A 17710-nucleotide genomic window follows, 5' to 3' on the forward strand; every position below is an offset into this window, starting at 1 on the left:
ACTCTATATCCAGACCCAGCGAAGGGGATATTTTTTTGTGATCTCTTGGACTGATTAAGGATTTCTGTTGATGGGTTCCAAAGGAAGTTGTTTTTGCCAAGGGAATAGTGTAGAGGTAAGCCTTAACAGCAAAGCAGATATGAAATAAGAGGGTTTTTATATTGTCTTCTAAGCAGGTATGTGTGGTGGACAGATGGCTATTCCTCTGAGAGAGTAAAGAGGGTCTGGCAGAGAGACAGAAATATTACAGGGTTATTAGATCCTTCACAAGTGACAATTTCTGCCTCAAAGCATCAGCAGAGTAGTTCAACATAATAATTAGGGATTGCTATATTAAGCAACTGATTCATTTAAGCACTGAAAGTTTTCAAAATGGATAATGACACCGCGTGTGGAAGGACTTCCAAGGGTGCTATTATCCCCTGTGCTGCAGAAGAGGCCAGCATGGAGGCACTGTAAGATTAAGCAACTTTCTTGCAGTCATGCAGAGAGAGACTTAGAAGTTCAGTGGAGCTGTCTGCAGTTGGCAAGAGCTGTAACTTAAAGATTACTTTTTTCACCCTTGTTTGGTTTAACCTGATAGAAACGTCAGGTAATCAATAGCACCTTCAGGCAGTTTCTGAACAATATTCATGGAGTAATGGTGAGTTTGACTTAAGTATGACTTTGAGAACTTTTTTGGGTCATTTTAAGCTCAGAAAGTTGTTATTGCACTATGGTGGAATTAGGAAGCTTCCTCAAATGGGATCAGGAGATAGAGTCCACCATTAGTAAGTTTGCAGATGACACCAAGCTGGGAGCAGGAGTTGATCTGTTAGAGGCTAGGAGGGCTCTGCAGAGGGACCTTGCCAGGCTGGACAGATGGGCAGAGTCCAACAGGATGGCAATCAACAAGTCCAAGTGCCAGGTGCTGCACTTTGGCCACAACAACCCCATGCAGAGCTACAGGCTGGGGACAGAGTGGCTGGAGAGCAGCCAGGCAGAGAGGGACCTGGGGGTGCTGGGTGACAGCAGCTGAACAGGAGCCAGCAGTGTGCCCAGGTGGCCAAGAAGGCCAATGGCATCCTGGCCTGCATCAGGAACAGTGTGGCCAGCAGGAGCAGGGAAGTCATCCTGCCCTGTGCTCAGCACTGGTTAGACCACACCTTGAGTACTGTGTCCAGGTCTGGGCTCCTCAATTTAAGAAGGACATTGAGAGACTTGAACGTGTCCAGAGAAGGGCAAGGAGGCTGGGGAGGGGTCTGGAGCACAGCCCTGTGAGGAGAGGCTGAGGGAGCTGGGGGTGTTTAGCCTGGAGAAGAGGAGGCTCAGGGGAGACCTCATTGCTGTCTACAACTACCTGAAGGGAGGTTGTAGCCAGGTGGGGGTTGGGCTCTTCTCCCAGGCACCAGCACCAGAACAAGAGGACACAGTCTCAATCTGTGCCAGGGGAAGTTCAGGCTGGAGGGGAGGAGAAAGTTCTTCCCAGAAAGAGTAATTGGCCATGGGATGTGCTGCCCAGGGAGGTGGTGGAGTCACCATCCCTGGAGGTGTTCAAGAAAAGCTTGGCTGTGGCACTCGGAGCCATGGTTTAGTTCTCAGGAAATGTTAGGTATTAGGTAATAGGTTCATGATCCCTGAGGTCTTTTCCAACCTGGTTGATTGTGTGATTCTGGGAAAAATAAGAATACAGAAATGCAGCAATCAATTTGAGAGTGATTCCAGGTTCTGATCCTACTCTAACTTGGCAGATCTCCCAAAGTATTGCAGGTAGGCCCATCTGTGATAGAAGCAACAGGCCAGGAAAGGACAGCTCCCTTCTATCAATTTGCTTTATCTGACGTTCTTAGCTGGTGCTTCAAAGAAAGTTTGGTAGCACTGTTTCTTCAGTTTTGATATTCAAAGTGGCCACTGCTGGTAAATGTTGCAGACATTCAGATGGGCACTGGAAATTGTGATGCCAAAGAGAAGGGATTGCTTGCAACCACAGTGGGAATCAGTGCTAGACACAAGGAGAAAGAAGGAAGAAGAGCCAAGGGTTTTCTTCCATGTGCAGAAATGGCTTCAAGACAAATGAGCAATAATTGGGTCAGTACTTCTTCTGCTTTCTGTAGCTGATGTGATTCAGATGCCTGGCGTAGCAGACAGTAAACTGCTGCTGCCTGAAACGGTCCCTTCCCTTCTAATATTGTTTGTTTTTACAAGTCAACAGTTGCCTGCTGACAGTAGCAGTCAGCTTAAATATTTGGTCTCAGTGTTGAATCTCAAACTGTTCCTGCATCTCCAGGATCCAGTGCCCCATTACTGCCAGCATTATGTGTTTTAATGAATGCAGAATGGCATCAAGGAATCAAAACTGCAACATCAAAATGGGAGAGAGAGAGGGAGAAAGAAATAAATATAATCACTGCAGCTTTCTTCACTGAGAAACTCTTAATGCTGAAAACTGTTAAACACATTAAAACCCCATTTAGCAAATAGCAGAATGTAATGAAAATTAGAACAATTCAGTGAATACAAATGGGGGCTGATACTGGGTGGATTGTTTGTGTGTGTAAGTGCTTTTCCTTGTTGCAAGATCTGTGCTGAGAGGGAGGAATGAGCTGCAATTCAAAGGATAAATAAAAGCTGCCTTTTAAAAGTAATTTCTTTCTTCATTTACAGATGTTTCTCCTTAAATTGTTAGCTTATCTGGTTTTGGTTTTGTTTTTTTTTTTTTTTAGCTGCTAAAGTCATCACCATTTTTGAGATCTAATATCCAGGAGAGTGGTTATCTTACTGTAAGGAGAAGTCAAAAGGCTGATTGCAAAATAAGCATGCTGCAGTGAAGCCAAAAGGAAACACTGAGATGTGAGACAGATCTTACTGCAGATCAGGCTAGGAACAGGCATCCTTCTCTTTACAGAGTTTTGAGAGCCTCTTACAGAGGTTCTAGTATCACCAAATCAGATTCAAATTTCTAACTGCACAACCTGCAGTGGCAGTCCCTCCAAAGTCCAGCCACATCCCCAATGATGGTAACATTTCCACTTTTCTGAAGTTCCCATCCTCAGCTCAGAAACCTTCCTTCCCCCACTTCCTTACAGGCTCACAGGATGTTAGGGTTTGGAAGGAACCTCCAAAGATCGAGTCCAACCTCCCTGCCAGTTCAGGGCCATAGAATCCAGCACAGGTCACACAGGGACACATCCAGATGGATCTTGGAAGTCTCCAGAGAAGGAGACTCCACAGCCTCTCTGGGGAGCCTGTTCATGCCTGTCTTATTGAGAGCAGCCATGAAACTGAGTGGGAAAATATCCTGTCTTAACCTTTCCTCCAACCACTGCAGCAAAACCAAAATATTTTTCTTGGTTGTTTTCTTATCCAAGGTCATCCAAACAATTGTCAGATTTTCTTTTGGCAGCCAAAACATAAACACTTCGGTAGAGAGAAACAACAACAACAACAAGTTTGGTTTATGTTTTCCAAAGAAAACTGAGTATTTACAAAATTCACATCTTGTTAGAAAGGTATTTTCTGCTAAAAAAGAGATTTCAAAAGAAGTTTTTCAAGTAGCTGTAATAAACACTCTGTTAAGGCTGCTGGCTGCAAACAGAAGGCATTGAGCCTCTAGAATACCTTCATGTTCCTTCTGAATTCTCATAAGAATTAAATCCCCAAATCCCTGGTCCTTTCCCCAGATGGATACTGTTGAGGTAAACTACATCTGTTTCACATGATACCTGTCAGATTATCAAAAGACTTCTGTTAATCTGTCTCATCACACTCCAGGGGGGTTTGGCTAAACCACAGTGGTCTAGCCACTGTCTAGCATTTGTTTTGTAGGAGTGATTGTGCACAGAATCATAGAGGCCTTCAAGTTTCAAAGTACCTTTAAGATCATCAAGTCCAATGGCATGGAACAGAAAATTCCCCCACTCTGTCTTCTCTGTCATAGAATCACAGAATGCCTTGGGTTGGAAGGGACCCTCAAAGGTCATCTTGTCCAACTACCCTGCAGTGAGCAGGGACATCTCCAATTAGAGCAGGTTGCTCAGGGCCCCATTGAGTTTGACCATGAATGTCTGCAGGGATGAGGTTTTCACCACCTCTCTGGGCAGCCTGTTCTGGTATTTCACTACCCTCACTGTGAAGAACTTCCTCCTGATGTCCTAACTGCTCTAGCTTCAAACCATTGCCCCTCATCCTATCACTACATGCCCTTGTAAACTGGAAAAATCCCTGGTATATAGTAGAAGAGTTCCTTTTTCTTTCATATTCATACACCTAATACTTAGATCCTCCTGGACAGAGCTTTTCCAGAGGTCAGATGTCTGACTAAAAATCTCTTATAACCAAAACTAGTAGTGTAATGTTTTATGAAGTCTGGGTAGTGATTTATCAAATTTGGAGACACTGCTTAGTGTCAAATGTGCTCTGTATACCATGCAGCTGCCACTTGTGGTGGCTTGCAGGCCAGGAACAGCCTCTTGTGTACAGGTCCAGTGCTGTGAGATGTTTCTAATCTGTTTTGTCAATGTCTCCCTCAAATGATGGACAGAAAATAGGAGCAAGCCTAGAGATGTGTATTTTAGGAAGCAATAGCTGAATAGGAAATCCTCCTTATTTTCAAACAGGCAAAGACAAACAAGCCACTGAATGCCCCAAGAATGTTTGTGGCATCCAGCTGCAGCTACACTGCTCTGATTTACTGTTTTCACTGTTTCACTTCTGTTGCACACAGACTGAGAAGTGTTAGCATGGAAGCTGCTGACCACACTTCAACTGGGAGAAAGGTGGCATCTGCAGTGGAATTATGTGACTGTCCCCCTGGATATGATGGCACCTCATGTGAGGTGAGTATCATGGTGCAGCCTAGATCCTTTCTGCTAATGCTGTGATGGTTGTAAGCTACCAAGGGCCTTGTGTTGGAAGCAAATAGTAAGAGACCTGACCATTCTTGATGGGAATTTGGTATACCTTGTCTAGTTACCTTTATTTCTAGGTGATAGTTCATTACATTTGATAATCACAGAATCACAGAATGGTAGGGGTTGGATGGGACCACTGGAGATCACTGAGTCCAACCCCCCTGCCAGAGCAGGATCACCTAGGGCAGGTTGCTCAGGGCTCTGCCACCCTAATAGTACAGAATTTTTTTCCATCTTGTTTAGGTAGAACTTCCTGGGTTCCAGTTTGTGTCCATTGTCCCTCATCCTATCACAGGACACCACTGCAAAGATCCTGGCCCCTTCTTTTTGACACCCAGCCTTCAGATACTTGTAAATGTTGATCAGATCCCCTCTCAGCCTTGTCTTCTCCAGACTAAACAGCCCCAGGGCTCTCAGCCTTTCCTCATCACATAGATGTTCTAGGCCCTTCAGCAGACTTGTAACTCTTTGTTGGACTCTCTCCAGTAGATCCCGGTCCCTCTTGAATTGAGAAGCCCAGAACTGGACACAGTCCTCCAGATGTGGTCTCACCAGGGCAGAGCAGACGGGGAGAATGAACCTCCCTTGATCTGTTGCCCACAATCTTCTTAATGCACCTTCTTGGCCACAAGGCCACACTGCTGTCTGAAGGATAACATTGTCCACCAGGACCCCAAAGGGGTCCTTCTCCATAGAACTGCTTTCCATCTTTTGTTTTCCCAGGGCCTTGCCATTTGCCTTGGAGTCTTCGAGGGTCATGTGTGTGTGTGTTCTGGTGAGGATTATTTCACTTCAGCTTCCTGCTGTTACAGGCAGTAGCATACACACCCACAGGATGTGCTCATCCAAGGGTGCATGTGATTAACTACCTCATGTGGGCATAGCCTGGGGTAAAGAGAAGCCCAAAAAATATTCTACTCATGTTTTGCCTTTAAGGAAATAGTTTCAAACACCAAGATGCTCTGCTTCACAAAACCACAATCGGTATGCCATTTATGCAGGCACTCTAGGCAGTGGCTTGTCAGCTCTCTTTTGCTTTAAAATCCCCCATGCATATGTGTGATATGTAGGGCTTAGAGTCTAGTTTCATGCCAAATGTGGTTGCCTCTTGCTGGCGCTAGAGAAACCAACGTAGAAAGAATGCCTGCAGGAACTAATGGATATTCCTTTCACTTCCAAAATGGTACTGACAGAAAAAAGGTTTTGCAGAGAATCGTAGAGGCCTAGAGTGGTTTGGGTTGGAAGAGAGCTTAAAGCTCATCCAGTTCCAACCCCCTGCCATGGCCAGGGACACCTCCCAGTATACCAGCTTGCTCAAGGCCTCATCCACCCTGACCTTGGATTTTTTCCCTTTGTATCTCCTCTTTTAATTCCACTGTGCAAAAAGTTCTGTTTCACTTGCATCACTATGACAGTCAAGAACTGTCCTGCCCTCTGAATATTACACCGTTTCTTTTTTTTTTTTAAGATCCAAATCTATAACCTTTTATTTTCAGTTCTCTCCTAAGCCTTGCTGCTGATACCCCATACCTAAGCTCTTAGAACCAATGACTTCTGGAGCATTATCTTTTGCAGTATCGTGTGTATCTGTGCAGCAGATCATTCTTTTCAGAACCTCCAAAAGAGGAAAAAGATTTATAGATGTATATAGAAGCAGCTTAGGCAGTTGCATCCCATACCACAGAAAACAAAATGAAATAAAACAATTAGGCAATTTCTTTTAACCTGTTTTTCTTCCTTGGATTTTATAGCTCTGAATTTTATAGCTCTGAATTTTAGGTTTTTTACTATTTTGCTATTTATGGTTTTTGTTAGGAATAGGTAGGTTAAGGGTTAACTTTTGAACCATAGAGTGGAATTCACAGTCTCACAGTATATCAGAGGTTGGAAGGGACCTCCAGAGATCATCAGGTCCAACCCCCCTGCCAGAGCAGCATCACTCAGGGTAGTCTGCACAGGAATGCATCCAGATGGGGTTTGAAAGTCTCCAAAGAAGGAGACTCCACAACCCCCTGGGCAGTCTGTTCCAGGGCTCTGTCACCCTCACTGTAAAGAAGTTTCTCCTCATGTTGAGCTGAAACCTTCTATGTTCAAGTTTGTACCTGTTGTTCCTTGTCTTACTACTGTGTACCACCCAAAAGAGCCTGGCCCCCTCCACTTGACACCCACCCCTCAGCTATTGATAGACATTGATCAGATCCCCTCTCAGCCTTCTCTTCTCCAGACTAAACAGTCCCAGGTTTCTCAGTCTGCTCTTCGTAGGGGAGGTGCTCAAGTCCACTTAATTGTTCCTGGGGGTGGAAAGTCTGTCTCAGGGGGAAGGCACTGAATCATGTAATGTGTTATTCCCTTCCCTTTCCTGTGTAATCTGCTGTTTAAGATACAAAGTTTCAGGGAAAAGCTGTCTTGGTTCTGGGCTCTCTGCCTTTTGCTTTCACTTGTGGCATGGGGGAGGCTTTGCTGGTGGGAAGCTATTTTGCTTGTGTCCAGTGCCCCTCATCCTATCACAGGACAGCACTGCAAGGAGCCTGGCCCCTTAAGCTTGTCCCCCACCCCTCAGATATTTGTAACCACTGATCAGTTCCCCTCTCAGCCTTCTCTTCTCCAGGCTCAACAGCCCCAGGGCTCTCAGCCTTTCCTCATCACACAGATGTTCAGTAGAATCCTACAGTCCTCCTGAAATGCACACAGGCACCAGCAGTGATTCTTTTCAGCAGGAAGCCACATCCAAAGTGGGGCTAAACTTTGGGCAGGCATTAGTAACCTCTGTAAACATGTCAGACACACACAACATTTCCTGACCTTCCAGAGGGATTATTTGATGTGCTGCACCACATCAGCTCTTTTGTGTGATCTAGACATGTGGTACTGGCACCAGGGCTCCTTTTCTCTGAAGCCATAAACCAGATGTGCTAATTCATCCAGTCCAACCCCCTGCCAGAGAAGCATCACCCAGGGCAGGTCACACAAAAACACATCCAGGTGGGTTTGGAAAGTCTCCAGAGAAGGAGATTCCACAACCTCTCTGGGCAGCCTGCCCCAGGGCTCCAGCACCCTCACACCAAAGAAGTTTCTCCTCATGTTGAGGTGGAACTTTCTTGAATCCAGTTTGTGTCCTTTGTGTCCAGTTGTGTCCCTTTGTCCTGTCCCAGGACACCACTGAGCAGAGCCTGGCCCCTTCGTGACAGCCACCCCTCAGATGTTTGTAACCACTGATCAGATCCCTCTCAGCCTTCTCTTCTCCAGGCTAACCCCCCCACAGTGGGGCCTGCCACTGGGGCCTAATCCATTGCCGATCTGGTTGTATGTATTCCTTTCCCCTTAACACCTTTTGTACTTTGTTTACTTTTGTAAATACTGCTTGCACAAACTTCCAGTTCTGTGCAAGTGTTGTTTATTTACTCCTTTTCCCTTCCCCCTGCCTAGCTTTTCCCTCTGGGGGAAGCAGGAGGGGGAGCAGGGTAATGCACATTCTGTCCAGCGCTGGAAGCTCTAAGCAGGACAAATACCTAACCCACAACAATAAGAAGGGAAAATAAGGATACTGCCTCAGGTCTTGGAATGTTGGAGGATTTGTTTTGTTTTGTTTTGTTTTCTAAAAGGAATAACTTCAATTCATCTTCAAATTACAAGAGAAAGACAAAAAGGGACATAACCTTTATTTTTATAAAGGAGCATCTTCTTGTTACCTGAGAGTATATCTGAAAGGGAAAGGATTTTCCTTATTAAATGACACTTTCAGTGTTTTCTCCAGACAAACCTTTTCCTTTGTGTGAGCAAGGTGCTTTTGAAGGTCAGCAATCTTTTAATAGATATATTTTAATATATATTATGCAAAATCCTTGGATCACATGAGCAGCTTTAGTGGGGAGAAAGAGTCTGCAAAAACCATCAAGCCATTTGTGAGATATATAGGAAGGGAGACTGCTGCTTGACATCTTATTATGAAGAAATGGGAGAGATGGATTTTCATTGATGAAACACTTGTAGGACATCACCTTTCCTAAGGAAAAAAACCTGGCCATGCATTTAATACTGATCTGAATTTACCATTAAATAAATAATAATAATAAAAAATACCCAGAGCACTTTCTTAAACGGAAACGACAACACTTTACATTTAAGAAGTACAATTTGTAAAGAGAAAGGCTTCGTTTTCAGCCTGTGCTTTATTTCAGTGGAGCCCTATGTTAGATGACAAACAAGAAAGACTAAGTGGTGTTTTAATTGCTGTTTGCAGCTGAACTTTTCAGAAAAGATTTGAGTCGTTTTGGGGTTTTCTTCCCTCCTTCTCTCTCCATCAGTATTTTGCCTCCTGGCTGGTTTTCAGTCTGTGCCTCTTGCTTTGATGCTGTCTGTTTCAGTTCTTCCTTTCTTTGCTTTATTTTACCTTTTCAGAGGAATGGTCAAGTGAAGGCTTCCTCTAATCTCTCACCTCCCAATAAGGCTAAGCCCCAGCACCAGGAGGAACAACTTTCTAGAGAAATATTGGCATTTGGATGAATTTGGCAAGCATGGTTTTGGGGGTGCAAGTATCAAATTCACCAATATTTTAAAAGTGGCTTTCCTTTCACTGTTGAGGTGGAGTTTAACTTTTGATCTAATTTATCTTGCAGTCTTGCTGGCCTGGACACAGGCGTGTGAACGGCACAATCTTTGGTGGGGTCTGCACACCGTGTACGTGCCTTGGCCATGCAGAATCATGTGATGAGATCACAGGAGAATGCCTGGTAAGTGACACTGCAGGAAGTCTGATGGACATGCCCAACATCAATGCAATAGAATTACTGAACTCTGAGACCTGAAATATTAAATGGAAAAATTCCAGCAATTAACAGAAGCGAGAGAATCACACAATGGTTTGGGTTGGAAGGGAGCTCCAAAGCTCATCTAGTCCAAGCTCCCTGCAGTCAGCAGGGACATCCTCCACTAGATCAGGTTGCTCAGAGCCCTGTTGAGCCTCACATTGAATATCTTCAAGGATGTGGCCTCAGCTACCTCCCTGGGCAACCTGTTGCAGTGTTCCACCCCCCTCATGGTGCAGAACTTGTTCCTCACATCCAATTCAAATCTGCTTTGCTCTCATTTAAAATTGCCCCTCATCCTATCACTGCAGGCCTTTGGAAACAGTCTCTCTTCAACCTTCTTGTAGCCTCCTTCAAGTACTGGAATGTCACTGTTATGTCCCCCCGAAGCCGCCTCTTCTCCAGGCTGAACACCCCCAGCTTCCTCAGCCTGCCCCTGTACGGGAGGTGCTCCAGTTCCATATCATTTTCATTGCCCTCCTCTGGACCCTCTCCATCATATCCATGTCCTTCCCACACTGAGGGCTCCAGAGCTGGATGCAGCGCTCCAGGTGAGGTCTCAGCAGAGTAGAGGGGAGTGGCAGAATCGGATCTTTAGGTTGAACTGTTGCTGAGGATGAGAATCCTCTCGTCCCAATCTTCTACAATTAAACAAAAGAAATATTTTATTTACATAGGATTCATGTTCTGAAGTCAAATCAATAGTGTAAGGCATGGCACGCAGAAAGCAGCAAATATATCAATATTCTTCCATGCAAGATTTATCTCCCCCTCCCATTTGTCTCCTGCAGTGCATTCAATTTATGGCATGTAGCAGGTAACTTTGTAATTTCTGTTCTAGTCTGACAAGAAGATATTTTTAATGCTTGCCTTCATCAAAATTCCTACTAAACCTTGAAGAAACACATAATAAATGGTACTTTAGAAAAAAATAAAATAATAAAAGTGTATGATTTGAGCTAAATCAGCACATCAATTTTTTTTTCCTTGTAGGATATGGAGATTTTAGGTAGTTACCTGCTAATTCAGCAATGAAATCTGTGATATTATCCACAGCAAGCCTACCAGCACACCACTGCTCCCAGCCCCTTCAGCAGCCTTTTGGAGTGGGGGAATTATGCTGACTAGACTGTTCTGATCAACTCAAGGGCATTTTTAGTTTTATGTTGTCTGACATGGCATGAAGATTGAAACAACATGCCTCATTTCATTAGCCTTGCAGAAACACAATTTGAGCCAGTGCCAGTTTTAGAGGGATAACATACTCTCATTTCCCTGCAGAATTTCAAGCAGGCTCTTTACTGTGTCTCTTTCTAAATGTTCCCTTTTATTTCCTCAAGAAAAAGCTACTGGGAAAAATCTAAAATGAAAAAAAAAATAAAAGCTTTTTAAATTTTTTTCAGTGTAATTTGACACTTTAGAATCATCACTCTGCTTCCTGTTTTGCCCATACAAGATGTTTAATTGCATTGCAGTGCAAACCAAGATATCCTTAATGCGTGGATCAGTGAATTTTTCAAATTGCTTTTTTTCATTAACAGAAGCTTTAAATGGCTCTCAATTTAATTATAAGCCTTAAAGAAGTACCTGGGGATGAAAAAATAAGTGTGACGTGGCAGTTGTTTTAAATCCTTTACTTGCAAGCTGTGAAAATGCTTTTCAATGGGTTAATACAGGTTTGTGTCTCTTGATAAAGATAAAATTTACTGCATCAATGAGCAGAGCCTCCACTTCTGATGTCTAGAACATCAGCGTGGGACAAAATCAGCTAACAGGAAAGAAGGGAAAGGGAAAATCCTGTTCAAGGTATACCAGAACTATTCACTATTTTGCTTAGGAGTGCATAGCCAGGTGAGAGTTCTGAGGCTGCTTGCTTCTGTGCCTTCAAGTTTTATCCCTTGCACAAGTTTCCTGTTAATTTTCAGTCTGTGGCAGCAGATTGGCTAAGAGAGAGGCTGAGTGGTTGCTTTCTGCAGTGCTCCTGCACTTTCCAGCTGCTGTGAGCTGCTGACTGAGACAGTGGAGCTCCCCCTTCTGATGTTTCAGGGGTGCCGGTGTGAAGATGACACAGCACTGAGGAGGAAACAGAAAATAACCCGTTGAAAATGTGCTTTAATTTACACGTGTTAGCAAGCATCCTATATTTTATGTCTTCTGTCTGAGCTTGCACTAGATCAGGCTATAAAGAAGAGGCACAGGAGCTTAAAATCAGTTCTGGAGTTTTTGGTTTTTTTTTTTTTTCCTTTGCTTTTTCTCACTTTGAAAACCCTGTAAGTGAAGTTAGACTGGTTGGTATCCATACAGGCTATTAAATGTTGCTATTCCATTTGGATCATAAGCCTTTTGAAGTGAAAGAGGGAGCAGTCTGAATGCTGAGGAAGAGCAATGTTCCACATCAAAGGCATTCTTTCTATTGAGGTTTACACAGCCTTTTGGCCTCTTTATTATTATTCATGGTGTTTTTTTGGGGGTAATACAACAGACAATTTAGGCACCTAATTTACTGATATGATACTTCTTTTTTTTTGCTCTTCCCTTAGCTTTGAAATGCAGTTGAAAAGCAGATGAAATATGGTTTTGACTGATGATAAAAGCTCAAATCATCTGCTCCGACACGGGCCGGGATAAAAAGCTCATTTTAACGCATATCTTGCAGTAACCTGCAAAGCCCTTTGATCCCCACAGCAACCAGATAGAGAGCTGCAGGATACATCCTTCTCATTACCACTGTGATGTACACAAGGGCTCTGGTAGGCAGGGCAAGTTCTAACAGTCAGAAATGCTCTGCTGGAGTGGTACCTGCATATATTTGCAGTAGCTTTAAGAGGTTGGTTAAACCTACACCCTGTGAAAACAAATATATTGCAAGGTGTTTCATTCATTGCAGCACACTGCTACACCAGCACTGTGCTCAGCTGGCCATGAAGGCCACCAGCATCCTGGCCTGGATCAGCAATAGTGTGACCAGGGCAGTGATTGTCCCCTGTACCCAGCACTGGTGAGGCCACACCTTGAGTACTGGGTTCAGTTTTGGGGCACTCAATCCGAGAAGGACATTGAGGTGCAGGAGCAGGTCCAGAGAAAGGCAACAAAGCTGGGGGAAGGGTCTGGAGAACAGGGCTGGGGAGGAGCAGCTGAGGGAGCTGGGGGTGTTTAGTGTGGAGAAAAGGAGGCTGAGTGGAAACCTCATTGCTCTCTGCAGCTCCCTGAAAGGAGGTTGCAGTGAGGTGGGGGTTGGGCTTTGCTCCTTAGTCTCAGGTGATAGCAGGAGAGGAAATGGCCTGAAACTGTGCCAGAGAGGGTTTAGTTTGGAGATTAGGAAAAATTTCTTTACTAAAAGAATAGTGGAGCATTGGAACATGCTTCCCAGGGAGGTGTTAGAGTCACCACCAGCAGGTGTTCAAGTAATGTGTAGAGATGGCACTTTGGGACGTGGTTTATTGGCCATTGTGGTGGGTTGAAAATTCCCTCCCAACATTAACTTTGCCAGACTAGATCAGTTTGGAAGCAAATGCAAGCTGTATTTACAAGCAAAACCTGCAGACTACAACGGAATGCAATGAATATGTACAAATATCCAATATTTACAATATTTACAGGGATTTACAATTAACAAACAGCACAAGCACCCCCTTGGCCAAAAGACCAGGGGAACTGCAACAGCTTCTCCCTCCCTGCCTCCCCCTTATCCCCCCTGTACAAAAGGGAAGAGAGAGAAGCAGAGATATTAGACTTAGCCAAAATAAAAGTGAAGCAGCCAAGGTCAATAAAGCCAGTTAGTCTCTCCCAGAGCAGAGAAGCGAGAAGAGAGAGAAAAATTGTTTGGGGAACAAAATCTTACAGTAGATATCTCTCCAATGGAATGGTTTAGAATAATCATTATTTTCCTTTTTATGCCCAATGCTGATTTATTTATGTTTTTATGACTTTCTGCTCAAGATCTGTGAAAAATTTTAAAGTCATATCCTAAAACTACCACAGCCATCATGGTGTTAGATCAATGATTGGACTCAGTGATATTCGAGGATTTTCCAGCCAAAATGATTCTATGATTCATATTAGTAAGGCCAGAGATATGCCCCTAAAATGTGCTCAGATTGCTAAGTGAGCAGTCTTCAGTGGCATCCATCTGCAGTTCATTCCTTTGAGTACAAAGAGATTGTACCATGTAGATCGAGGCCAGTGCCTGAGCTAGTGGACATGGGCTTTAGTGAGTGTTCATCACCCATCTTCATTCAGACAGAAAGGAAATTTGGTGTGTGGGAAGCTCAACATGAGCCACCAGTGTGCACTTGCAGCCCAGAAAGCCAACCAGAGCCAATAGAAGTGTGGCCAGCAGGGCGAGGGAGGTGATTCTCCCCCTCTGCTCTGCTCTGCTGAGACCCCACCTGGAGCACTGCTTCCAGTTCTGGAGCCTGTTAGAAGAGTGCTATGGACATGCTGGAAGGTGTCCAGAGAAGGACCACCAGGATGATCAGAGGGCTGGAGCTGCTCTGCTATGAGGACAGGTTGAGAGAGTTGGGGTTGTGCAGTCTGGAGAAGAGAAGGCTCTGAGGAGACCTTCTTGTGACCTTCCAGTATCTGAAGGGGGCTCCAAGAACGCTGGGGAGGGACTTTTGAGGGTGTCAGGGAGTGATAGGACTGGGAGGAATGGAGCAAAACTAGAAGTAGATTCGTATTGGATATTAGGAAGTTCTTCCCCATGAGGGTGGTGAGACACTGGCACAGGTTGCCCAGGGAGGTGGTGGAAGCCTCATCCCTGGAGGTTTTTGCAGCCAGGCTGGATGTGGCTGTGAGCAACTTGCTGTAGTGTGAGGTGTCCCTGGCCATGGCAGGGGGGTTGGAACTGAATGATCCTTGAGATCCCTTCCAACCCTAATAATGTTATGATTCTATGAAATGATGCCTCCTAAGCTAGATGCAGCCTAGGCCAGACCACAGTTGCAAATTACCTAAAGCTGCTGCAGCACCCTGGCTGTGTTTTTAAGAGCAGCAAAGGGAAGTGTCCATCTCATGGGGACATTATGGTACTTTGACAATGCCAGAAGAGCATAGTCATGCTTCTAGAGACATAGTATCTCTGTCTGGTCTGGATGGCTAGGGCATGTTCTAAAATAGGCACGTAGGATTACCCCTTGAGCTGGCTTAAACCAGCAACCTCCCTGATTGTCCCTGTGACAGATACCCTGAGGAAGGGCAGCAGCGTGCCAAAGGTGCTATCTTGGACTCAGCCACACTCCCTGGTAACAGGTTTATTTTCATCAGCATCCTTCTGTGCAGACACCTTCTTTCCATATCTATATACACTCAGCTGCAACTTTTTCACTGTGAGGGTGCCAGAGCCCTGGAGCAGGCTGCCCTGAGAGGCTGTGAGTCTTCTTCTCTGGAGACTTTCAAAATCCGCCTGGATGTGTTCCTGTGTAACCCGCTTTGGTCCCTTCCAACTACTAACATTCTGTGATTCTGTGACATGCTAAGCAGGAAGAGTGGTTTCCAGCATGAATTTAGGGTTCCCTGACATTGGCCATAAAGATGTTTACTTGCTTTCTGCCAAGGAGGAAGAGGTGGCTTAGTAGGAAATGGGGGGAAACGCACCCCAAGACATTATCAGTAAAGTCTTTGAGAAACAAAGTCTTGAGTTGTACGTAAAATTTTGGACAAAAATGAATGTCACAGTCTGACTTACTAAGAGGTTGTCTAAGTGAAGCTTAAAGGTGTTTGGAGGATAAAAGAGATCCAGAAAACTTATGCATTCAAAATAGTTTGAGATCCAGTACGTGGAATTTTGAAAGCATGAAGATTTGGGTGTGGAATTGTTCCTAGACACAATGTCTGTGGATTTAAACTTCTATGGAAGTCTAAGTCTCCTTTTACTGAGATTTTCAAGACCTGCCTGGATGTGTTGGTGTGTGACCTGCCCTAGGTGATCCTGCTTTGGCAGGGGGATTGGACTGGATGATCTCCAGAGGTCCTTTCCAACTCCTACCATTCTGTAATTCTGATTCTGTGGGACAAGGAATTGATTTTTACTAAAACCACTAGATCAGTGTGTTGGGACAAACTCTGTTTCCAAGGGAATAAAAAGGAAGTGCATATAAAGTACTGAGCAGGTTAGGAACACCTGACCATGACCTTCTTTATTCCAGTCTTGTGACAGAACTAATTAAATGTTCCTACACACATGAAATTAAGACTTCACAGGTTTAAGCATGTTTTAAGGAAATAATCTCAGTATAATTCGTCCTTGCTCAAACCAGGAAATGCTCAGCACTATGGCTGTACATTTGTCAAGATTCAGATTGAGATTCAACCAACTGATATCAAGAAACCACAAAATTTTCAGGAGCAATGGTAATGTCTTTAGAAGACATAAAATCTCATCTTCTTCAGTACTTCAAGTGCCCTGCAAACTGGGTAAATTGGGTAAAGTTTAATGCACCATTGAAGAGAACAGGAAGATTATGTCACATGTGTGTACTACATAACCTTTGTTCTTTCTCTTGAAAAAAACAAACAAACAAACAAACAAAAAACCCACCAAACCAAAACAAAAAATCCTGGTGGGTGAGAAGCTGGACAGGAGCCAGCAATGGGCACTGGCAGCACAGAAGGCCAAGGGCAGCCTGGGCTGCATCCAAAGCAGTGTGGCCGGAGATGGAGAGAGGAGATCCTGCCCCTCTGCTCTGCTCTGGGGAGACCTCACCTGCAGTGATGTGTCCAGTGCTGGGGCCCCAAGCACAAGAGAGACCTGGACCTGTTGGAGTGGGTCCAGAGGAGGGCCACAAAGATGATTAGAGTGCTGGAGTACCTCTCCTATGAAGCCAGGCTGAAAAAATTGGGGCTGTTCAGCCTAGAGAAGAGAAGGTTCTGGGAAGACCTTAGAGCAGCATTTCCATATCTGAGGGAACCTACAGAAAGGCTGGGGAGGGACTGTTCAGAAGGGCCTGGGGACAGGATGAGAGGCAATGGTTTGAAACTGGAGCAGGGAAGGTTTAGGTTGAACATCAGGAGGCAGTTCTGCACAATGAGAGTGGTGAGACACTGGAACAGGCTGCCCAGAGATGTGGTTGAGGCCCCATCCCTGGAGACATTCAAGATCAGACTTGATATGGCCCTGAGAAAACTGCTTTAGTTGGAGGTGTCCCTGCCAACTGCAGGAGGGGTTGGACAAGATGCCCTTTGAGTGTCTCTTTCAACCCAGTGCAATCTGTGAATCAGTAAAAATGCAGACTAGCTCTGGGAGAAATGCATAGGAACACCCAAGGTAGTTATTTCATAGCTCAGCTCTAAGACACACAGTGCAAGGTGTGCTCAGATTTTGGTGCTATGTGTCAGGAGTTCTTTTTTTTTGTTCAAAATGTATTAATCCATAATGAGGAAGTAAAGAGACAGAGAGATCTGGATCGAGGAGAATTAGTCACAATATGTGGAAATGACAGATGTTAGAGTTGCAGAAAATAATTCATCAAAGAGAAGGTCATCCCTGCAACACGAGTTGCTTTCCTACAAAATGGAAGGGGTTGAGTTTTTTGCTTTAATATCACTCTGGAAGAGATGTGCAGCTTTAAAACACTGTGGGAGCTCCTCTCACTTTAATAACATCTTTGCCATAGAAGCCACTCATATCCTTCAAAAAACATTAAGATATGTCTGAGAATATTTAAAGCTAAACTCAACACAAAAGAAGAATCCATTATTGTTCCAGAAAAGTACAAATAATTTGACATGATGCCTTAGAAAAGTTGAATTGCAAAGGATTTTTCTTTTGAAACACTTGAATTATTTTTGTCACATTTGCTTTTAAAAGCCTATCTTCATATTCACAGCTACTTCCCCACTACGTCTGGTAGAGTCCTTTGAATGGCAGCTCTTGAGATAACAATTAAATGGACTTAAATTACCTTATGAAGTAGGATTTAACCCAGCTGATGGCACTAAAGCCATAATTTTGCTTGATTAAGAGTCTTGATAGCAGGTATTAGCTCATAATCTGCCAGAGATGTGAGAATGCAATAT

General features: G+C 44.2%; 1 protein-coding gene across 1 annotated transcript in view; it reads left to right on the forward strand.

The window, feature by feature from the left end:
• LAMA2 (laminin subunit alpha 2) overlaps positions 1 to 17710 on the forward strand; it is a 500110-nt gene that overhangs the window by 260986 nt on the left and 221414 nt on the right. The window contains exons 15-16 of the mRNA XM_054393014.1: positions 4703 to 4814; positions 9506 to 9619. Of these exons, the coding sequence (XP_054248989.1) occupies positions 4703 to 4814; positions 9506 to 9619 (226 nt within the window). The remainder of the gene's footprint in view (positions 1 to 4702; positions 4815 to 9505; positions 9620 to 17710) is intronic.

This window comes from Indicator indicator, chromosome 27, assembly GCF_027791375.1.
Source record: "Indicator indicator isolate 239-I01 chromosome 27, UM_Iind_1.1, whole genome shotgun sequence".
Lineage (NCBI taxonomy): Eukaryota > Metazoa > Chordata > Aves > Piciformes > Indicatoridae > Indicator > Indicator indicator.